Genomic DNA, 24,215 nt, shown 5'->3' with positions numbered 1-24,215 from the left:
GGGAAGATGGATTTAAGTATTACTTTGAAACTAACGCGTCCCGTAGTGAAACTATTTCATCAGGAGGTACTTTATAGTCGATTATATTTACGTACTTTGGCGAAGTATGTGGTTAGAGCATTAATTTTCTGTTGCGACATCCAGGTTTTGTAATATCACGGTGATATGCTTTGCCATTGGCGAAGTTATTTTTTCAAACAGGCAGGTATTCTTTCCGTTAGACTTCGAAAAAATTTACCGGATATTTATCAAGGCGGAACTTTATTGTGGAATTCATGACATTTAACTCCACATTTTAATACTTTTATTATTAAACAGCTATGGCATAGGGTATGTTATGCAATCATAATTGACTCTCGGGAAGCTTTAATTGGTTCCCCAATATTATGCGGCCTTCGATTCTGGAATATTAATCCACAGGGACACGTGAGTAAACAATGTAAAATGCTAGAGTTTAAAATGAAAATTGTTTGATATGCCTCTTAATCTATTTTCGTGCATTCTTTTTCTTTAAAATCAGTCTGGAGAGCGCGAAGAACTATGTCGTTCATCGTTAGGGTGGGTGCTGTTAAGTCAATATTTACGGGACGGCTTCAACTTAGGCGCGATAAAAGTTAATACGAGACATTGACTAGAGATGTGTACATTCATTTTGGCCCACTCTAATTTCCTAATTTTATTTCCCTGCATATCATACTCAACGCGCAAGTCGAACACTCCGCGGACTCCTTCCTCTATTATCCAATAAATGCCCCACGATTTTTTACAGACTCAATTTTCTCTCTCGCCTTCGCCCGTTCACGTGTCACCCCTCATCCCACCTAAAAAAAATAAACAAACCTTCCGCTCCCCTCCTTCCGCGGACCCCGTTGCTTGCCCTCGGCCCCTCTCTCCGTTCCGGCGCCCTTTGACCCATTACTCTCGCCCAGCTGGGACCCCTCTCTAATATCACCACCATTGTTTGATCTGCGCCCGGAGTCTCCTTCCCCCCCTTCCCTCACGCCTCCCAGGAACTTGGGGGCCCTCTCTCTTACACCGGACAGACCACGCCCCTCGTCCCTCCTCACCACCACCCGAACCCTCGCAGAACTTAATATCGCAGGCGTGAATAGGTGATGCCGTGAACCCTCGTGATGGCCTGCTCTACCTTTCGCTAAGGCTACGCCTTCGTTTCTATTTTCGTACGATCAAGCGCGCGAGGCGCGGCTGGGTCCTTCTTCGCTCTCTCCACTCAGCGGACGTTTTTGTTCGTTCTCGGAATTCATTCTTCTCCCTTCACAACTCTTTACTTCTCGGGTTCACTTATTCCCCTTCTTCTCTCCCCCATCCCACTCCTTGGCGTGCCCCCTCTTCCTTCCGGCTCTCACCTCTCTTCTCTCTCTCGAAGGCGTTTGCTTAATTTCGTTCCTCTGCTTAACCATTAATATTGTGGATTCAGGGGCGATGTTATGGAAGACGAACAAGATAGGTTAGTAGTATTTGACCTAGGTTTTTACGTATATTTTATGCACAGTGGAATATTGCATTATTATTTGCTACGAATCGACCCTTCCCACGACCGTTTACTTGCCCGTATATGTCTCAGTTTCATTCCTCTCTCCCCCACCTCGGGTCTCACCGATGAAATCATCGTCGAAGTTTCATCTGGTCTAGTTCCCATGTAGTAATATCGCGTAAACTTTTACCTCTTCCCTAGACGTGTAACTATCCATTATTTCAAGTTTGTGTGTTTTAGAGGAACTGGAATGGAAAAACCGGAACCTATTCGGCTGGAATCACTTTAAAATATCTGTGATATCAGCTGAGTACCCTGTTTTAATTGCATATCTCTAGACTGGTGAGTATCATGCCAGTTAATGACTATTCTGTACAGAAATTGATCGCGATAGATTGGTAGCCAACCCAAAGGCCGTTTGTTTGAGTCCCGTCCGCACTTGGGTACGTCATAATGTTGTTGCATACTTTTAGTGTACATATGTGTAATAAATGTTCTACTAAATTCAGTATTTTAAGTGAGCATGCATTAAATTGTTTGCATCAATTGGATTTTAGGGGAAGGGAAAAAACATCCATAGCTTAAGGCCGAGTATTTTTAAGGGAAAATGTGAGTAGTGTCTAAATGTTCGTTTAGTCATTTACATGGCTTTTCTTCCATGTAGAGACTTAGACGCGAAATAGTCAAATAATCAATATAATTATCTCTAATACCCGAAGAAATGTTTGGAAGAGAATCTCGACTTAGTCGTAAGATACTGTTATCGCATCTTATATATTTACTATATGGTCCTGAAAAACAATGCATTTCAGTTTTATTGTAATGAGACCGAATGTTTTTTTGTACGTATGGTGTATTTCATTTTTGATTTCAGGTCAAAATTTCATTATTTTACTGATTTAAAAATTCCAATTAAACTTTATACTATAAATACTTCCTGAAAATTTTGAAAAATGAAAATGGTATTTAAAGAGTTTTTCTTGGTAGTTTCGTCCTTACAAAAGACGTTTTTGTCGTTTGGATGGATAATACCAATAGAAAACCTATTTTAATGGCACAAATACCAACTGTAAGTTGTAATACTTGATGAAATTTATTGTTTCAAGCATTCATTATTAAGAAAGCAAAAACTAATCAAGCTCTTTTGGAGGTTTCTTGTTTGGAAATGGTACTTAAAAAATATTATTAGAAGCTACTCAGGAATGTAGTAGGGCCTTCCTAAGTTGAAAATTTGAAAGCGTCATAACATGCACATCTATTAATGTATTTCGAATAATAAATTTGCACTATAACTCAATCATGTTTCGCCACTTTTTCAAATGTTATTAAACCTATTTAAAATCGCCATTGAATGCATGTAGCTATCTGAAACTATTGAAATTATTACGCATCTGAGTAATACTAACACATTTATTTCTTTGGATTTGTCGGCGAATATTAATTTGGCGAACATTCTACTCTTATAGTATATGCTCGGGAACGTGATTGTCCCTGCAATGATTAGAAAATAGAGTAAAAAGTCTGAAATGAACTCTTCACAAATAGGTACGCCAGGCTCCCCCGATTCAATTTCAAGTTCGCCAGGCCTTCGGGATAAAGCTTCCGATGATAACTTTTCCAGATGCTGTCGTGGGTGAATTCCTCGTGAATCCCTTCTCATTTAGACTATCACGCGTAGAATACCCCTTTGAGGATCAGCCGCTTCAGGGCTCTGCGAGCTCTTTCAAAACCCAGTTCTGTTGTAACCGTGGTAGCTTTTTTAACGTTCGAATGAAAAGTTCCTTTTTCTGTGGGAGCAATTCTTCGATCCCTTTGAAAATCCTCACGTAGATAACGCGACGTTTGGGAGCATAATCCCTACTCTGTATTCTACATTCAATGGCATTTCCTTATCTTTGGTTTTAACCCCCTGCAACTGGATTGCTTTGAATTCTGTTTCAAGTGCCTTAGACAGGTATACTCTTTGATCTTCCCTACAGAAAGTCAAATAAGCGTGACATTTGCATTTTATACAAGAAATAGATGATAGTCGCCCAATACACCTCGGCTACAGGAGCACAATTCCTCTAGTATTAGTTGGCATAAACTTGTTACGAAAGGCGTTGAAAGCTGATTCTGACCTCATGTAATTGTTTGCATGGATAAAGCGTACACGATGCTGCATAAAACGCATTTAGCACTGAAGATCAATATAGATATGACAAGATAAGAATCATGTCAATTTTTTTTCTTTTACTCCTGAATAAAAAGTAATAAATTCACATTCGAATCAAGTCCAAGAGGCTACATTACGAAATGAGGGTTTTCCCACTTTATTGTAGCATGAAGCATAGCTATCCTAAAATATATAGTATCGGTTTATTTCATACGTTATCTAAGGTTACCCAATGAAAATTTAGGAGAATACCTGTACACATTTGAGACATGCGAAATCGCCAGCAATATTACGGAAAGAAGCTTTTGGGAATTCATGAGTATTCCCAAAATGTTCTTCCCAACGCGAAGATTTCCATCGAGCCTTTAAGAACGCGAAATGCATTGGGTACGTTAAGCTTCTTTTTTAAGTTTTAATTGTGACTTTTCATTCTTCGAGCTTTGACTTAAGAGTTTGATGAAGACTATGTTTTAAAGGAATATATCCAATCAAAATACGCTAAAACATAAGCTATACTCTGCAATCTCCAGGTTTTATAAGGTTGATAAGGATTACCTATAACCTTGCGAGGATACTTATTGAGCCGACTTTGAATTAGCAATATTTTGTTTGCGAATTCTCAGGGACATTTTCTCGGAAATTAATAGCTACATACTCGTATTTCTCTCCTATTAACTTTTTTTTTAAATGTAACGCTTCTTTTGCGAACATTAATATTATTTCGCGGACCGTTTGCGTGAAATAAATATTTTAATGCATCTCTAGGATATGGTGACGTAGAAAGAGAAGTGGAAATCATTGAATTTCACATTTATTACGTTCGGACGTAAGCCATTCATGGGAAGACAGGATACATCGCGCACACTCAATCTGTTTATGTGCCTTTTCCGCTATCTACAGGGCGTCGGTGGACGGAGCGACGTCGAATTGAACTCGTTGGCCTTTTAACCAGGGATGACGCCATAACGCAATACTCCCCCTCTTCTTCCCTTGCGGCATCGATCGGCCATCTTACGGAATGCTCGGGGCTCTCAATAACTTAAGCGGCTTAAGCATCTGTCCCATTGGTTTTCGTCGTATTTTTGGGCTCTGTGCGACTGTGAAAATAAAAAAAGTATGCCGCGACAAAAGCGGTAATGTGGTTAATGCTTTGTCGTACGAATCAGTTAAAATCCATCGACGCCCTATATAAGCCCCTTGTTCCCCATTTCTCTCTTTTTCTCTGACTCGCGGGACATAAAACTGGAAAGTCGTCTCGTTTGGTAGGCTTGCTGAAAGTCACGTAGTGCTGTACTATCTGTGGCCACCAATGCGTGTAGCTCCAGTACTCGTAAGCTTTTTTCCTTGACCCTCGAAACTTTATTGAGTTCGATGTAAATTTTCGTTTGCACTCAATACTTCTGTGGGATGTAGGTATAGGATATAATGTTGAATTGGCGTGGTTTATACCCTAAGCTCTTCAACAGCCATAAATGAAGAATTATTTTTTCATATTGCGGGAAATGTACATTTCCAGTTACAGAAATGGCAGTTTGTGAAAACTATAGCGGTGACATGTTTGCATACCTAAAGATTTCTTTGGGATAAAAATGTATTGATGATACCTGTGATGAAATTAAATAAACCCAAAAAATATTTTTAAAATTTATAAAATAACAGTAACACCTAAAAAGCGTGACTGGTACTTGCATTATCTTTTGGTTTGGTCCAACATTAGACAAGAGTTTTTCATACCAGCGCTCTTGATGTGCAAGCTTTTGTTCTAGTTTCTACCGATAGATTGATTTCTGTGCAGAGGATCATTGGTGCTTTTGTGTCCAAGTTGTGAGCAGTTAAATCCAATTTATATCTTTTTTGAAATCCCTCTCCATGGCTACTGGTGTATTTTTCATAATAATCATGCGCATAAAAAAGTCCTTTAAATTTATTTATTTTTTACGCATAATTGTAATATATAAAAATATCCTAGTAGTATGAGCATAGGATTGCGTGACTACAATTTATATTCAAAATCCTCGTTTATTGAATGTCTTAATTTGGCGCCGTTGTTCGACACTTCTATGATACGGCATTGATTTCGTCGTTACGTTTTAAAGAGCAAGGCTTCCTTTGCATCTGGAATGTTTTTACGTATCGCTGAGTCTTAATTAAGCAGCTTGTCATGAAATCAATATCTGTACGACAAGAAGTTTTTCAAATAATTAAAATTTAGTGTACCTTTCATGCCTAAATTCTATGCCCGTACGTTATTTCAATAACATATATCTCCTTCATTGTTATCTATAATAAATTAATATACACTGAAAGGATCCATAAGGTAAGAAAATAGGGCAAAAATTGAATTATATAATTAAAATTAATTATAGATGAAGGGTTTTTATGAAAGCGTTAGAGAACATCTATGGAGTGCCTTATATTTTATTATTTATTATTTTTATGTATTTTATTCCTTTATGTATTATCGTGGAAAATATGCCTTCTAGCTTACCCGTTTACCGGGTTGTTTTTCATTTCAATATTAAATTAGATACTGCATTTAAAATCAATTTGTTCGGCATGGTGTTTAAAAACTCACTAGTTAGCATCCCTCTTGGAACTCGAATTTCGTGGACGTCATGCAGTTATTTTTCCGAAGTTTATTATACGGTGGACATCCGTCGGATCTCATCAATGAAACTTAATCAACAATTTACTTTTTGTCATTCAATACTTATTCGCTATATTAAAGACTCCAGTTATTTTTGTCTCAATTCCAATTCATATTTGACAAAAAAGTGTGATCGAAGGGTTTACGTGAGTGGCTGTACAAAAGCCGGTTCCTATTTGAAGGCATGATAGTAATTTTGCTCCGTATGGACAAGTATTTACTTTAAAATTCGGCATTAAGAATTTCATGATTTCACTGTTCTAAATTCAGACGTTCTTGTGTTACGATATAACCTTTTCCAAGGTTAATTATTATATTTCGAGTCCCTTATGTAAATAACAAACGGTATTTAATGACAGAAGCATTTATAAGGTTTGACTTCGCACGCCGAAAAGACTTGAGACACTGAATGAGGTACGATTGAGGAGGGTACAATTGAGGAGGATATTAGCTGTAAAAGGATCAAAGTTGATTTTTGGCAACGTAATATTTTAACCCATCGAGCAAATTTGGTGCCAAGTGTACCTCATATTTTCTCTCGTTCTTTTACCTGGCATTTGACCACCGGTTATCGCCCGATATTGAAGCGTAAACCATCAGTGTCGTTAAAGCTGACGTATTCGTCAACATTTGTAAGCGAGAGGTGTGCAACGCAGGAATGTGAATGAGGCCCAGAGAGGAAGTATGGGGGTAGAACCTAAAGGCTTCTTCGTTTAATTCGGGATTGAGAAGAGTGAGAGGGGGGGGGGGAGAGGGTGGAGAGAGATCCTTTCATTCCATCTAGCATACCTTCTTTTCCTTTCCCTACATCGCTTATCTAACGGTTACATATCCAGCTTCAGTACACCTGTTAATTTTGATTTTGAAGAAAAATTAATGTCGTAGTAATGGAAATATGAGGCAATTCAGTAAAAAGTCTATGTACTCGTAATCGTTGCTGTAATAGCATACACTCCCTCGTTTAAAAAAGAAACATTAATATTTAATTTCCCTTAGAACAGGATATGCATCGCAACTTTATTTTTATGACATAGACTACACGCGTTCAAGTAGCTAATATTTGGTTTCTTTGTTAAAGAACTGACATTTTACCGTGTGAAGACCTCCTCCGTATTGTAAAGAAATCCAAAGCAACGTAAACGTGCGATGTAATTATTAATATGTTATGATAGGCGCCATCGACGGCATTGATTATAAATTGTCTTGTTTGATCCCTATCTGTGGTTTTATTTGACATAAAACCGGTATAGGTATAATTTTAATTACTGGAATGATGAATTTTCTGATGCTTAAGACCGAAATGATAATTTTGACTTCTCTTTTTTACTAAAATACACATTTACTTGTCAGATGATCAGGAAAACGGTGGATTGGGTACTCGTTATTAAGGAGCTGATAATATCCTGATGATAATGCCAAATTTCTGACCAGGGAATAAAGAAGTGTAATTTGCTACATGGACATTTATCACTGGGTAAAATAAATATGATTGATTCTTGTACATCGAAGGCAATGAATCTCTACTTAATGGTTAAATGGCTTATGTAAAATGGAGATAGTACCATGTTATCTGAATTTTGTAGATATTTCATGAGAAATAAAACGAAAAAATGGCCAGAATTTTTCTTGTTTTTGTCGCCTATTGATGTCCTAAACTATGTTGCTGTTTCAATTTTGACAAGAATTTGAAGTTAACGATAATAATGTAGATAATACCGAAGAATAAAATAAGTAAAAATATACATTGTCAAAGCATGGTTTTAGGTATATAGAATTAATTATACATTTTAGTATAGTAGTAGGTATAGCATCTATAGCTAGCACACAGTATTTAGTGTTTTAGGCTATATGTGCCAATATTAACGTAACGTCCTTTCGTGTCAGGCCAAAATAAATCTTGGAATATAATACTATATCACTCCGCCATTCACATAACCTTCCCTTCTCTACGAGTCCCTCTTGATAGCTCTAACACTCGATGGACTAGAAAACTAATGCACATTGAATCTTGAGCGACCTGTAATGAGTTACTCAGGAACTAGAAATGTTTCATTCCCGATATTTATTGCTCAGTCGTATTTTATGGGAATTCTTTGTGATTTTCAGGGAGAACGTATGAAAAGATATTTTCGACGAGGAATTCGTTGCGGTAGATGAGGAAAGGTATTATTCCTTAATAACTGATAATTAATATCTTGCAAAATAAATGAACGAGAATAAAAATTCTTCAAAGGAGCGAATTTCTTTGGGAGGGGGAGGTTCACTGGAGAAGAGGGGAGGGATTTTTTTTGCAGTGAAGGGGAAGGGTGAGTTGCAGGAGAAAAGAGAATGAAAAAGCTTTGCGATTGGGGAGAAGAGAAGAAAGGAAGGGAATGTCAGCGCCGGGAAAGTGATGGGAGAATCGGCGTCAGAAACACTATAAAGTAGATTTCCCTGACTTCGAAAGATTTCCAAATTTCATACCGAAAACAGCCGTAAATGATCTCCTTCCTGTACTCTTCCTTCAATTTTTCCTTCAATATTATTGATCGCAGTTCCTCTTTACCATTTGGGGCACTCAAATTAATCACGGAAAACACGACCTCGGTGATGTGAAAAAGGTCGTTCGCATTTTTTTCCCGTCGTTACATGTTACCGCGTCTCTTACCTGTAAAAATCGATCGGTTTATTTTTTTGCGAGCGGAATAATTGGTGACGGTGTCGTAGATCGGAGGTTGCTCTCGAGTTTCCCGAGCGGCCCGTGTTTAATTAAAGCTGGGACGAAGTACCCTCTTTCCGCCCTGGGCCGAATCAGATGTCCCGCGTACACAGGGGGCTCTGTGTGCTCGTTGGGATGTTTCTTTTAACCGAACTCGAAGGAGAAATTCTTGTTAATAGAGGTAGCATCTTGTTTATTTATTAAATGTAAACGGTGCTAACGCATGCCATTATAATGCGGCAGAATATTGAGAGTGAGAGAGACATAACTTAACCAAGTATCAAAATTGGGTCGAATTACAAAAAGTGTGGGGGATAACGTTGGAGCATTATATTGAATGTTGAAAATAATGTCATCATCGACATTGCGCTACAAGCTCATTTTAATCTTGACCTTTTGTACAGTTCATTGTCATCCTTTTATTCTTATTGCAAATTTGGCATCCATATCCGTCTCCAAGATGCGCATCCATGTTTTTCTTTGCATGATCCTTACCTTTGCTTCCATCTGGCTTCCCCTCGGTGAGCCTCTTTTATTTATGATGATTTACCATCCTTAGTGTATACCCGATTCATCGTTTTAAATGAATTTCAATATTTTTAACAAGATCTAGTGTAGAGAATAGGCTTTGTACCTCAAAATTTTATCTCATGTACCAAAGACCTTGATTCTATTATATATGCGTATTTTTTTTCAAAATTTTGCGTTTAAACGTGTTTCCGTTTGGGAAAATTCCGTGGAAAAAATCCTTCTGGGTCCTCTGTCGTTCTTCTGTTTGGTATGATACAGTTTAAAACGTATCCGGTGATTTACAAAAGAAGCTCATGTGGACCATTTTTCAAGGAATATGATATGGAGGAAGTTAAATAAACCCTAACGCCCTCATCCCTTACCCTTTCCTCCTGGTGCTGCACCCCCTGCCACACACCTTTTTGGTGGCTTGCAGGGTATTGATGTAGATGAAATAGATTTTTCAATAAGTGCATATTAATTATCCAACAAAGTCTGTAAAACCGCGGAGTGTGTAACTAAGAACATATACGAGGGTCATCCGGAAAGTAGTACCCGTTCGTGCCGCATGAAGTGCTGACGACGCGAGTAGCCGCTGGACGAGGTCAGATAGCTTCAGTGGCTTGTCTGCCTTCTCTGAGCCAAGTTGCGTGACGCTAGCATTGCCTGTGTTGTTTCTGTGATTGTTTACAATGTTTAAAAAAATTGAGAACGCCGCCAGTTGTGAAGTGAGGGCAGTGATTAAATTCCTCAATGCAAGAAACGTTCGCCCATGTGATATTCATCGCCAATTAAAGGAGGTGTATGGAGACAATGTAATGGACGAGTCGTCTGTTCGGCGGTGGTGTCGCAACTTCAACATGGGGAGGGGGAACACACACGACGATGAGCGTTCGGAGAGACCGTCTGTCATTACAGACCAACTGGTGAGCTCAGTTGACGAATTCGTGAGGAACGATCGGCGCGTCACAATTGATGACATCTGTGAGCATTTTCCCAATGTTTCTCGAACAATTGTTCATGAAATTGTTAAACACCATCTGCATTATGCAAAAATTTGTGCAAGATGGGTCCCTCGCGTATCTCAATGAGCTGGCGGCGAAGGACTATGCAGCAGGAATACAGAAACTTGTCACACGTTATGACAAATGCCTTAATTTGCTTGGAGATTATGTTGAGAAGTAGTTTAAAGTATCCTCTTTCAAATAAAATTTTTTATGTTTGTTAATATTTACTTTTGTGTCTTTATTTCACGAACGGGTACTACTTTCCGGATGACCCTCGTACTTCGGTGCTAAATGTGGATCGCAGGTAAGAGTTTATAGCCTTTCGAGCATTGGAATATATTTCTCACCATTTATTGAGAAACAACAATTAATTTCATTTTCATGAACATGCGTGTCAAGGTGTCAAAGAATATGGCGAGTCTAATCTCTTGTATCCGTCATCATTGCGTCACCAATGGCATTATCTTTAGCTAGAACGAGTTATCCTTTTTATTTTCTTGCCATAATTTTTATCTTCAGCATAATTTGTAAATGAACCCAGAGACTCGGAACTACATAAGGTATCGAACCATTCCATTTGTCGTAGAAAGGAAAAGGTAAAGTGAGTAAAAACATCATAGGTTTCTCATTTAATTGAAATCTCCAGAAATAATGCAGGACGATAATGGGTAAGTGAAAACATTACTGTGTGAAAATGTGCACATTTTCTGAACAAACTTTGCCCTGAGGAAGCCAGTCTCTATTAAGGTAGTCTAAAAAGTTTCCCACCCATCAAATGAACAAGACATTTTTTCTTCCAATTTATTTGTATTTTTCAACATAATCTCCGTTTGAGTCGATACACCTTTTTTCAGGGGTGCTCTAATTTTTTTTGCCCTTCCGAATGGTGGTTGATATCTTTAATAAATATATTTGGCGTATACGTATACCATAACCTCCTATTCCGATGAAAATCTCTGTAACCTAACAAAACCTTGGCCATGGCGACCGCCGCGTTGTCCTGATGGAAAAACACTTTTTTTATTCTTCAAATGCGGTCGTTTATTTAGCTATTTCTGCCTTCAACTCGGCAGTTAATAATGCGTAATAGTCTCCCGTTATTACGTATTGCCTTTCGTGAATCTCCCAAAAAACAGTCGGTATTTTCTTCCGCCGATGGAATTTTCGCCTTTTACGGACTTTATAGTGCACTGTTTTGACTTTTCTTTCGTCACTGGAGCATAGTAGTGGATCCGAGTTTCATCTACGGTTATGAATCAATGCAAAAAATCTCTACCGTTGCGCTTGAACCACTCGCTCCGGCCGGGCTTTGGAAATGTTGATTCGAATGCGTTTTTGGTCCAAAGTGAGCAAACGCAACAACCTACGTGCGGATAGCTTACGTATGTCCAATTATTCAGTCAATGTGTGGCACAGAGGTCCTTTCAATATGCCCATAGGCGCTGGTATCTCTCCAACACTTATTCCACGGTCGTACTGTACCATTTGGTGAACTACGTATTCGTTAGAACCAATTCGTCCTCGGTATTTCGTACTAATTCAGAGTTCAGATGATCTTCATAAATAATTTGGATTTTCCATCGGTTTTATGTTTTCTCCGCTATTTGATGAACACATGGGACATATTAAGTTCAGATGTTATCTATAATTCCGTTATTATAAAAATGATCCATCTTAATATATTATTGTGAGCATAATTTCTAATGGGTTGAGAATATTCTTACAGCGCTCGCTAGTAGGTATTAGGTATTCAGTGGCTCGATTTTGAAAAACCTACCTGCGTACGGCTTGAGATTATTAAATTATTTCAAAGAGTATACGATTTGGTTCGTTTCATGATTTCAGCCCAGGAAATTCGTGGCTGCTCTCCAAGAATTAAATGAGAAGGAATAATACACTCACACTCCAAAGTTCATTAAAATACCTCTGTGAAAATATTCCTGTATTTCTGTGAGATGGCATTTCGTAAGATGGCATTACATTTCTTCACATTTTTCATATTCATTCATTTTCTCTGCATGTACTTAATTTTGAATCATTAGATATTTTCTGGGGTAAATATGACGAGGAGTATCGGTACTACTGATTAGTAATTTTTACGAGTGCGTGCGACTTTCAATTTGTTGTGGAATCATATCAGTCGGGCATTTGAAGGTCTTGTACGCGCAAAATTGGCCTGTGTGAATAATATTTTCAGCAGAATTAATTAATTATTTGGTAGGATTTGTTTCCTTTTAGGCGCGCGTGAATCTCGGAATGGAGTTTCCATTTGTGTGCATCCGGAAGTGGACTTCCACTTCATTCCGCGCGCTATTCATCTTGTCTGCCCTCGCTCTCGGAACCGATTTTTCAAGAGCCGTGCAAAATTTCTTCTCATCCTGCAGCTTTATTTATTGAGGGCTTTTAGCTTTTGGTTATTAACGTGGACAGCGCAAAGTCATCAGCTGGCCGAGGTGTTGTTATTGAAGCACTCTATCTTTTCGAGAGGATGCGGTTCTTTCTTTTTCTAATGGCCTAGAACCCCACAAGACAAGTCGAGCTCATAAACCTATTTGGAAACCGTACCTTGTGCGAATTTCTTTGACCACTGCTAATGCATACATTTATGCTAATCGAGAAAATCAAGAAAATTTCAAATTCAAGCCCATTGAGAATTATGTTCCTTCATATAATGTTTATAACAAAGCTGATGCTAGTTTTTTTTATTCATGTTTTATTCACCATTTATTAGTTTTTCTCAGATGGTTGATCTGAAATATTCCGCGCTTTTGAAAAACGACCGACTTGCATGAAATAAAAATTTGCATAGTTCCTCTCGTCTTCCTAGGTCTGCTTTCTTGATTTTTATGCGGTTAATTCAAACACCATGTAACGGGTTTATACCCACCTATATTCCCACCGAAGAGGGACTCTTTGCCGTCTTCCTCGGCGGAGTCACCTCGTTCCTCTTCAACCCTTTTCCCTCTGTCTCCTTCCCTCGCACCCTTTCTCCTTCACGCTGGATTGATAGTGGCGGAACGGTTCGGGCTTCAGGGCCCTTTATTTTGGTCGCGCCTTGTCGGATCCCCAGTCGGTACAACTTCGAACGCTTGTGCCCTATTTGGGGGAATTGCGTCCCCCCGCATCTATCTCACGGGAATTGAGCCCGTGCCAACAATTGCCTTGCTATTGCGGTGCGGGCGGGAAAACGTTTTCTCCAAGTTGGTCCTGCTCTCTTCCTCTTCATAAATATTTGGGTAAGGAAAAGTAAGACGGCAGCGTAAAAGAACCTGGAGGAATGTACGGAGAGGGAACTGAGAAAAACGGAATTACCGGACCCAAAGGGTTTAATGTCCGTGAGGCCTTTCCGATTTGGAGGGCGAATATTTTAAATTTTTATATCGAAGAATAGTAGGTAGGTCGGTAGTCCAACGAATTTGCGCGCTGGACTGCGGTCGGTCCTGATTTGATTCATGGCGTCGCCTCTGACCACCCCCATCTTCTTCCCACGACGTACGTTTTTCAGGGTATCAGATCTTCCCAGGAACGGGAAGCAGTATAGAGAAATGAACTGATCCCTCCTACCCGCGTGTATGTGAAATCCGTTGTGTTTAATTAGCTACCTTCACCAGCCAGCCTTCCGATTCATTATTATAACTATCAAAGGCGAGAGAAAGATTGCTTTTGTAACTTCCCAACTCGGGCCTGAATTTGCATCCCACTCGGGGTAGATTTTAAAAATGGATTTTCGATCTCGTCGACCTTTCACGGTGGGTGAGTTTGTCGTTTTTGCATCTTAAAGACTCTTAAGATAGCCCTGACGCCGGATTCCTTCCTCCCACCCCCTAAGTTTCCTCTCTGAAATTTTAACCACCACCAAAAATTACCCACCTGGCCCTAATGGAGCAAATGGGCTCGCCTGTCTCCCCTCTCCACCCGAATTAAACCCCCATCAACGGTAGCTTTTTAAAATTGGGTCACGGAGGTGGGGGAAGGTATTACACCATCATCTTAAATTTTATTTGCCATCGCGAAATAGTTTCAGGAGTGCACTGTTTACGGCGAGGTCGGCGTTGGGGGTGGCGGTGGGAGGTGGGAATATATCCGTTTCCATCACCTTTGATGTCCGATTCTAATTTTAAGGCGGAGACAAAGCGCGTACCTCGCCTGGCGAGAAGATATATATATTTTTTTATCCCCTCCGGGGCCGCGGACGCTGACGAGAGGCATGCGTTACGGATCCCTGAATTAAAACGGGCGACGGGTTCCTTGACACGGACCTCGGGTGCGGTCTTCTGAATTTTTTCCCCTGCTTCCCTCGGAGAAAGGAGTGGAACTTTTTTTTTCTTGTTGTTAGACCGGGCGCTTGAATTGCGAGGTCCGCTCCTTAGACTCATTCCCTCTCTCCCACCCACCCTCCCCCATCTACCCCCCGGCTCGTAGTTTTTCCACCCCTGGCACGTGCATCCTTCCTCCGTCGTGCATCTCCAGGACTCAATCTCCGACTCTCCCTGCCCCCTTCCCCCCCAACTTTTGCTCTCTCCTTTCTCATCCTCCCTTCTCCCTCGGCCGTCGTCCTTTTCAAAGATGCATCCTTGGGGCGAGCGAGCTTAATGCGAGGAATGGCGCCCGTGTGTTTGTGCGAGGGTTCGTAGCGTTATGTAGCCCGAGCCGCGGAGCCACTCGGGTGGAGGGGGAAAACGGGGTGTGAGCGGGAACGAATAGGGATGGAGGTGAGGGAGGGTGCTGGTCGAGAGGGCATTGGACGGGGATGGTGGGAGTCGGCCCTGCCAACCCAAAATTTTGATTTTCCCTCCCTCTAGCTCACCTTTTTTCTCCATTTCCCCCCTCCCCCACCTTTCCCCTACCACCCTCCGGCCCTCTCTATCGCCACGAGCGAAACTGCATCTCTCGGTGTCGACGGGGGTGGGGGGTGTCGAATGCTTGGGTCAGGTTCGCCGCACGCGCCGCCGGCAATATCGCCGTCAGGTGGACGCAATTTGAGAGGGGGATTTGGATTATGACTCCTCTCAGCAGCAAGGCTGTTATCCACGAGGTGCTTTATCCTCATAGTCATTCTTTCTTCCTTCTCTAAGCCAAACAGCGAGCTATGAACTTATTCCCTCCGGAATGGAATTTTTACGGAACAATGTTTCTTCAAATTTTCTCATGTGACCTGTTTCTTTCTCCCTTAATTTTATTCCAAAGATACTGCGGGAGTTGCCGCAGCAGTAACTACATTTTCCCATCTACTGGAAAGCCTAAATTAAGTTTGACGATGTATTCATTTAGAAAATCCTCCTATGAAGTAGAGAAAGATCTTTTTCTTTCAATTTCTTGATTTCCTATTAGTATTTTATTTCATGGCCAATTTTCATCGGTCGTATAAAAGGTTTTGTACAGCACGCATTTCGGTTCTATCCATCACTTTTTGGATTCATCCATTCGATTTGAATGCATTTTAATGGATGGAATTTAAATAAAACATCGGAATTTTCATGTCTACAGCTATAGTATTTAAATCGGCTCACAAAAGAGAGATTTGTTCAACTCCCTTAATTTTATTCCAAAGAAACTGCGGGAGTTGCCGCAGCAGTAACTTTTAACGGAGTCATCCGCTAATGTGCATTTCAATGCAACAATTTCACAGTGTAAAAATCATTCGCCTTGACCGGGGTTCAAACCCGGATCCTTGTTGAGGGATCTGGGTTCGAATCCCGGTGAAGTCGAATGATTTTTAAACTCTGAAATCGTTGCATTGAAATCCGTTGATTTATTTTGCGTAATACTTCCTAAAAAATCTCTAAAAGTTTTATTTCTGCGAAATAATTTCGCTAAAATCTCATGTCTTTACGAAACCTTTAGAGAGCTCTTTTGCTTACTCCTCTTATTTATTTACATTACAATTAGTGGTACTTGCTAAACTGATGTTTTTATGCTTCATAAATTATTGAGGTGAAAGAAATAAAATAGCCGTTGGACGGTTTTCTAAGTATACATCTACCTTTATAAAAGTAAAATGCGATACTGTTTTTTTCAAAATAATGTTTCATACAAATAGACCACATTTCCAGCTGTTGTTCACCGTGTTTTTTCATTCGCCATTGCTGGAATGTGGGTATCAAACAGCCAATACAAGAATTACTTTTTTGAATCGAACGCCGTGTTAGAATCGATTCCCTCGCCCGCGTACCCCACGCGCCAAAGTATTGTTATGTGTAGTCATCAGATTGCTTTAAACCTTTTACCCTTGAACCCTCATCTTAATTGAACGGGTGCCCGTATAAAACTAGAAGCACACTCTCGCGTGAGAGTCTTTCTCCCACTCCCTTTTCAACCGCGTACCCGGTGTATTGGCAGCCCTGATGAGGGTCGAAAGGACCGAGAGGTAGTGGTGGTTGTGTTGGTGCTGGGGATTGAATCATGGGATCAAGGCGAGGGATTGGGAAGGAGGGATGGGGGAGAACTGGAGGGACGGAAGGGGAAAAGGAAAGAGGCGGGGGAGGAGGGGAGGGGGGGCGTGGGTGGCGTATCGCGACGGCTGTTTCGCGGGACTTGCGCGTGCGTCACTGTGACGCCGTGCAACACACTTTTCATCCCCGCCTCCTCGGATGTCTCTCCCTCTATCTTTCCGTGTCGGTCGTCGTCGTCACGGTGGTTTTGACATGCTGTGTGTCTGTGAATTGACTGCGATGTGGGATTTTCATTCAATATAGTTCCTCTGACGCATTGCGCTCATAGTAATAACATGTGAATTCGATGAGAATTCAAAGTAGGCGATTACGTATTTATAATGTTTGAACTCGTATTCAAAATCGTCGAGGTGATAGGGTGCGGATTCCGAGCATCGAAAACGTTGATAATATCCTTATAATAATGATATTTCTGCCGTATTTGTTTTTGCCCCGTAGTTGACTTAAGATCCCTCTCCTCGACTTGAGTTGTAGCTCAACAAAGGTAGTGACCGCACCATGAGACGTGGTGGATTTGTTATGATCATAATTGAAGGAACAATTAGAAAGGAAGGGGCACGAGGAAGTACAAGAGAAAAAGGACAGACAATTAGGACAAGGGTAGAAATAGGTACTTTAAACGTAAGAGCCAAGGAATTAGCGTGAGAAATGTAAGTGTGGAAGCTGGAATTCTCGGAACGAAATCTTGATGATGATAATCGTTAAAAAAAACCCTTGTCCCCTGACGGACCCTTGCTATGAGAAGAGAGTAAGCGTGATGGGTATATTGGAGGAATTAGGTGGAGTGCCCCTTGATTCACGAAGAGCGCAGGCACGATTAAGACTAATAGAAAGTTACAGAATATTCGAGTTTACTTGTGATAACGAGGGAATTAATGTAAGAAAGTATACCTTAATAATATTTGTAGATTTGTCCGGGATAATATCAGATAGATAGACCCTGTCGTTGAAGTTTTCAAGTGCTCGCCAATTTACTCGGCAAATACACTGCCAGAACAAAATCGAACCCAAACAGTGAGTTTTTTTAAAATTTCAAAATCAAAATTTAATCATTTAATCAAACACATCCATTACTTTTCATGGTTTAGATTGGTATGAATAAGTGAATCTGTATTTTTTTGTGTGTATGAGATAACTTATACTTGTATTTACGTAGAAACTCACATTCATGTATGAATAGTTGGTGTGCTAACTCCCCCCGCCACACGCCCTCGTAGCGAATTGAAGGGTTCTTTGGAAATGTAGATATATGCCTTTGGTCCAGCGAAAGGACGCGTAAAAATCGTGTGTCGAATCTTCCTTCATTCTACGAACGAATTCATTCATCATGAAATGTTCTCACAGCCTCGATCCGAAAGCAACACGTCACCGATGACGTGATTTTCCTCCATCTTCACGTCGACGATTTCGCGACATCCCCAGCGCGTCGTGCACATCCCTGCACGTTGTTTCCGCGGGCGCGGAAAGGGGGATTGACTGGGCGAAAGAGTCACTCGGATGACCGCGGTCGACAAGCTTAGTTCTTCTTTTTCTCCGAAGAGGAATGAGGAGGGGGTGTTGTTTTTATTGGGCGTGGGAGAAGGGGAGTGGATGGATGAGAAGAAGGTGGTGTACGTCGGGACGAAGCGGAACGTGGGGAGTCTTCTCCCCCGGGCGGTGGGAGGTGATAGCGGTGGGAGGCTACTGTGCGGAGGAAGGGAAGTGGGCGGACTTCCGAGTTCCCGTCTGAGTTGAAAGGGAAGAAGGAGTAGAGGGGAGCGGGGCGGGGGAGGAGTTGAGCGTGATGGTCGAGAGACGGGAGTGGAGGAAGGAACGTCGTGGATGTTCCTTAGGGACAGGTCCCTTGAAGAAGGAGGGATATGTCGCGTCTTGGGTGGGGGAGGGACAAGAAACACCTGGAAGATTTTGTCAGGTTGATTACTGAAGGTGTTGCGCCTCCGCGTCTCGGCTGAGAGGACTGAAATGCCAGTTTTTTGAGTTTTAGTTCACTCCTTCATCATTCTTATTCGTCACTGAAGGTCGAAGCTCTTTCTCATTTTTTTAACGTCAAGAGTTTTTGTTTGTACTAATCAAGGGGATGAATTCCTACAGCTACTTATTACCCTGCAAGCAACCGCCAAGGTGTGTGGCAGGGGGTGACGGCCGAAGGCATTTACATGTATTATCAAAAATTTAGTTTTCTTAATTTTGAGTTATAATATGTTTGTAAAATAATTCAAATGATTTAGATAATGATAACTACAGGTAAATGAACTACGGTATGGCGATACTCTTCTCTACCAATAAGAGAGGAGTCGTTAGTGGCAAGAAGGCCGATACTCTTAGGTTGGATGAAATAATGGCAACATACGAGGCTACTAAGAATGAAAATAGAAAAATAATTTTCACCCCTAGCGCGGTCGCTTGAAGTTGTTCTGATCCCGTCATATGAGAAATATCTTTTGATGACACATGGCAATTTTTAGTGAGTCAGTGGGGGTTACCAGTGCAATCCAGGTCACTAAAGCATATATAAAGCACGCCGTACCTATGTCAGAAGAGGGACTAGAAACAGAGGGCTTAGGGTCACAGGGCGAACATTAAAAAAGTCACACTTACTTTTGTAACTAGTTGATGAAGCTAGTACTCAATATGAATGAGTACTGACAGACAAATCTGCAAATGTTATTCGGACGTCACAGTGTTTTAAGTCTGTTCCAAAAGAAACTGTGTTGTAGAAGTTAAAAAAAATAATTGTTTAACCTTCCGTGGTAGGCATCTGAATATTTGTGCTAGCAATTATCTTCACGGTAAAATCATGGCTATATATTATTGATTTACAAAGAGAGACAGACAACATCAATATTTTATTGTAAAAAATAATTATCTCTTCAACGAAAGTACTCATAGAAACCAAAATAACAGCCAGAATTACAGAAATCTTGCGTTATTTTCAGCGTTAAATGTATCGGGTTATTTATTATTTATTTTTAAGTATTACGGCAGGATGTTTTAGCAAATATTTGATTTTAGTGCATTGTTTTTCCTTTTTATGGATTTTTCAATACTATGAAAATATTTTAACATCAATTTCGTATGTAACTATCCGGTAAAAACCGAAAAAGTAATTGATTAAGGTAGTAGCACTGGTACGGCCGTCGCAGACAGTTGTTCTACGGTTTTAATTTGCCGAGACACATTCGAGGGCATGGTTATTTTTAATATGCTTCTTCTCGATTTCTGAACTAACTATAGAGTGCAGCGTATCCCGAATTAGAGTAAAAGCTTGGCGTTATAGCAGCCGTCTGATTCCTGCCAAAAGAGATATGAAAGTCGCACACACACCTTTGGGAGTTTTCAGACTTGTTGGCTTGGGCTCACGAAGCAAGAGTAATGATGCTGGCAGTGCCGGCGATTTTGAAAGAGTTGAATTAATGTGTCCTTTTTTTTACGAGCGAAGGTAATCATTAGTTTCAAGAGTGCCATTATTATTAACCGTATCAATCAGCAAATAAAAGCTCTTTTTCATTGTTAAAAATTATTACCGGCCATGTTCCGATGTACTGCAACATGACTATGATCTTAAGATGTACAGCAAAGAATCCTGGTTAGTAATAAATAATTTATTAAGTAGTGGAAAAGTGCTATTATTTGCTCTTTAATGTGTTTTATTCCAAAACTTTAACGCATGAAACTACGCAGTATGTTATTAAGCATGGTCTGAGAGTAAATAGGGAAGGAATTGAGTATAATGTGGCGAGGCAAATTATATTTGTTGACGAATTTGTTCTGTCCTTGCGTCTAAAGGTTGATACTACAGAATGTTTCTACTAAATACTCTATGATATAGAACTGTTTCTGTTCATATAATCAAACGATTTTTTTATATATTTAACCTTAGGGTTATTGAAAAAATAGCGGTGAATATTTTTCGTCGTAGTAAGCAAACAAAATTTATCGAATTGTTGTGAAAAATAAAATATAAAGTTTTTCTATCAGTTTTATAAACATGAAGTTTCTGGCATTTTGTAGAAAGATTATTTTCCGTCCGAATATATTTCAACGGCAAAACTTGTTTGGATATTCTTTAATTGGTCAGTCGAGTACTTGTTCAAAGAAACCTTCACCCTAAAAATTCCACTCTTGCATTAAATATGAGACATTTCGATCCATTCAAATGTTTTGTATGCATTTGGCATACATTGAAACTATAGCGTCGCCTCTGGTTATAAGTATCTCAATGCATTGAAAGAAAAACCGTGGCCAGATGTCTCCTGGAATTGCATGTTCAATAGTTAGTTTGGTCAACTGAAACTCCAAAACACCTTTCCGCAGAGTTCAGTGGTGCCTTTTGAATGATTCGTTGATAAGCAAGACATCGCGAATTCCCCGCCGACCCATCCGCCCCTTGACGGAGCGGCGAAACTCGCCTCGACTTCCAATTCCTTGCTGCGCTGAGAGCGTTAACTCCCTCGTGGCAAGTTTCCAACGCGTCTCGCCCGTTGAAAAGATCCGTCAAAGAAAGAAGAAGAAACTCGAACGGCTTCGAAGGAGGCCCGAGGACGTGGCAGGTGGGCGGAGGGAGCCGGGTTGGGTGATCGGGGGCTGGTGTGGGATCAAGGTGGCCGAGATGGTGTTGAAGGGACGGGTGAGGGCGCGCGGGAGGTCGAGGATTGAGAGTTTCTCTCGGAGGGCTGCATCGGGACGTGGTTCGACGCTTTTGGAGGAAAGGATTTGGGGGGGAGAGGCTTGAAAAAAGTAGACTGGATGGACTCGTGGCAGATGGAATGGGACTTGTTGTGGTGGTGACGAGGGCATCATGACATTGGGGGTTTTGGGTGGAAGACCGACGGGGAGGCCACGCGAAGCCTCTTAAATACACTCGCCGCAGATAAATGTGTGTACCTGACGGTCTGAGAAGGGAGAAGCGCTGGTCAGCGAGAGCTTTTATTTTTTTTATTATTTCCTCCCATCAACGATTCCGAAATAGAATTGGTGAAAAAGTCAGCTGATGTCCATATCGTGCGATGGTGCGCCGTTGCGCTTCCTGTGAAAATAACGTAGCCTCGTAATAAGCTGAGAACGATCCCGGGAAGTACTCCGGTTCCGGGAAAAAGTGGGAAATGATGGCGATGGTAAGAGACCAGTGGGTCAGTTAAGTCGTGAGTTCTTCCTACTTGGAAGCATGTGTCTTGAAAATGTTCACGATCGAAATCGATTCTTTCCTGGTGAAAAACACTTCCAGCAACTTTTTTTTTACTCCCGGTTTTGTAAAACGTGGCGCATCTTCAAGTTTGTCCCCCTAACCCCCCCCCCCGTTCCATAAGTGTGAGATTTCGATTCAGGGAGGACTCTTTTACAGTCCTCGCGACGCTCTCAACTCCCCGCTCCATCCGAATCCACGCCTACTTCGCGCGGCTCAGCGGCCGGATGCTCCGCGGAGTTCAAAACCCTGTTACCGTCATCGAACAATCTGTCGCAAGTGCTTGGCGTCGATTCCGTTTCGATCCATCTCATAATTTTGCAACAACACATCTCCCTCATCCTCCCCTCCCCCGACCCCTTCCGCACCGTGTGTCTCCATTCCCATTGTTTAACCTTCATGGGAGAGGAACGAGGCGTGGGGCTCGCGTAGGGAGGAGGGCGATTGGGGGGGGAATAGAATGCACCGCTCGGCAGGGAGCGCGGCCGTCACGCCGACCTTTTCGGCTTCCAGCCGCACGACCCAGCAACCTCCTTTGTCGGGGCGCGGAGGGGGAGGCCCCTACCCTTTCCCTATTTCCCCCTACAAAACTCCTTCCTATATGCTCCCCGTCCTCCCTTCCCAGGTTCCTTATTCCCTTCCTCATCCCCAAATACCTTCCCCTGCCTCTCTTCAACATAACTCTCTCCTCATTCCTCTTCTATCTTTCCTCCTCCTTTGGCTCGCTACTGTTATCATTTCCTCGCCTGTACCTCTCTCCCTGCGCCCCAAAGACCTCTCCAACGCCACTTCTTTCCCCTCCACACCCCTCCTTCCCACTATCTACCTCGACGCCCCTCCCCCCTTCTCCATGTCCCTCTCCCTCCCACCCCTAACCACTTTGCCCATGCACTCTTGCTTCCCCCCTCTCTCTCTCCCTTCTACCATCTACGTCCATTATCACCCTCCTCCCTATCTTCAAATCTATCTCTCTCTCTCCCTCTCTTCCATTCCTTCGTCTCAATCTTTCCCCGGCCCCTCCGCACCTTTCCCTTCTCTCAACTCCCCTTCCTTTCCATCTCCTCCCCTTTTGTTCGCGTGGAAAAGGGAGGTAAAGGGAAGACATTGGAGGAATAGGAAGTGGAGATAGGTAGGGGAGGGGAGGCTGGATTGGAGAGCCCAGCTGTGAAGGAGGAGTTGGTTGTGGAGGGGAAGAGTTTGGTCGTTGAAGGGCTTGTGGAGTCAGGTCGAGGGGGAGAAGCGTGTGGAAGGGAAGAATGGGGGGAGGGTTTATTTTTTTGATGGTAAAAGAAGGGGTGGTTGGGTTTTTATAGTGCGAAGGGAGGGCACGTGGTTGGGGGACTGGGGGGGGGGTAGATGTACAGATTGCGAGGAGTGGATGCGAGGAAAGGGGAGAGGGTTAGTAAGGTGTGTAGGGGTCGCGGCGGGGGGTGTGGGGTGGAGGGGTAAGGGTTGTTCGGGGGGCGAGAGAGGAAGGAGAGAGGGAATATCTCCTTCGGCGCAGGATTGTCTCCCTCGAGGACAGTCTCTCTCTCTACTCGCGTTCGTAGTGGATGTCTTTCCCGCCATTCTTCTCTCCCTTCGTCGTCGAATCCACGAAGCGGTCCGCGTGCCTCCCGGAGGTATTTCCCAAACCGCCCCAACAGCCGGAAGAGGATTAAAGGGGCTCACCTGTTCACCGTGGAATACCTGTCCAGGACATGTCCGATCTCAGGGTAGGGGAACTTCTTATATAACGCTGATAAGTCACGCGCACGGTCAACTGTGTCCCCAAGGGGGAGGTGAACCTACGTGATTGTGGAGCGTACTACGTTTCGGTGGAGTAGGTGAACGTTTCGGTCATGATCCTCTGTTCCTTTTTTTTCTCCCCACACGGAGTTCGGGTCATGGGAGTATTTGGTGGTGGGCTGTCTTCGGATTCATTCACGCCACAAGTTCAAGCAAGCGTCCTCGTTGAAATGTGGTGCGCGCTCCAAAGAACTCGAGCTCCCTTTACTTGGGACATTTGGGATTTATAGGCAAGCTAAACGTGTTAGTTTGTGAGTTCATTCGAAAATGTTTGTAAAATT

General features: G+C 41.9%; 1 protein-coding gene across 2 annotated transcripts in view; it reads left to right on the top strand.

Annotated features, from left to right (window-relative positions):
* LOC139694334 (uncharacterized protein ZK1073.1) overlaps positions 1–24,215 on the top strand; it is a 382,170-nt gene that overhangs the window by 194,532 nt on the left and 163,423 nt on the right. Inside the window, exon 1 of one of the 2 annotated variants that reach the window (XM_071592834.1) lies at positions 23,662–23,861. The exons of the other annotated variant lie outside the window; for it this stretch is intronic. Coding sequence (XP_071448935.1) covers positions 23,847–23,861 — 15 coding nt within the window. The 5' untranslated portion in view covers positions 23,662–23,846. Of the gene's footprint in view, positions 1–23,661; positions 23,862–24,215 lie in introns of those variants that run through there. 2 annotated transcript variants of the gene reach the window in all.

This window comes from Hetaerina americana, unplaced genomic scaffold, assembly GCF_022747635.1.
Source record: "Hetaerina americana unplaced genomic scaffold, ioHetAmer1.1.p SCAF_5, whole genome shotgun sequence".
NCBI classification, from domain to species: domain Eukaryota; kingdom Metazoa; phylum Arthropoda; class Insecta; order Odonata; family Calopterygidae; genus Hetaerina; species Hetaerina americana.
This window is presented reverse-complemented; position numbering and strand designations above follow the sequence as displayed.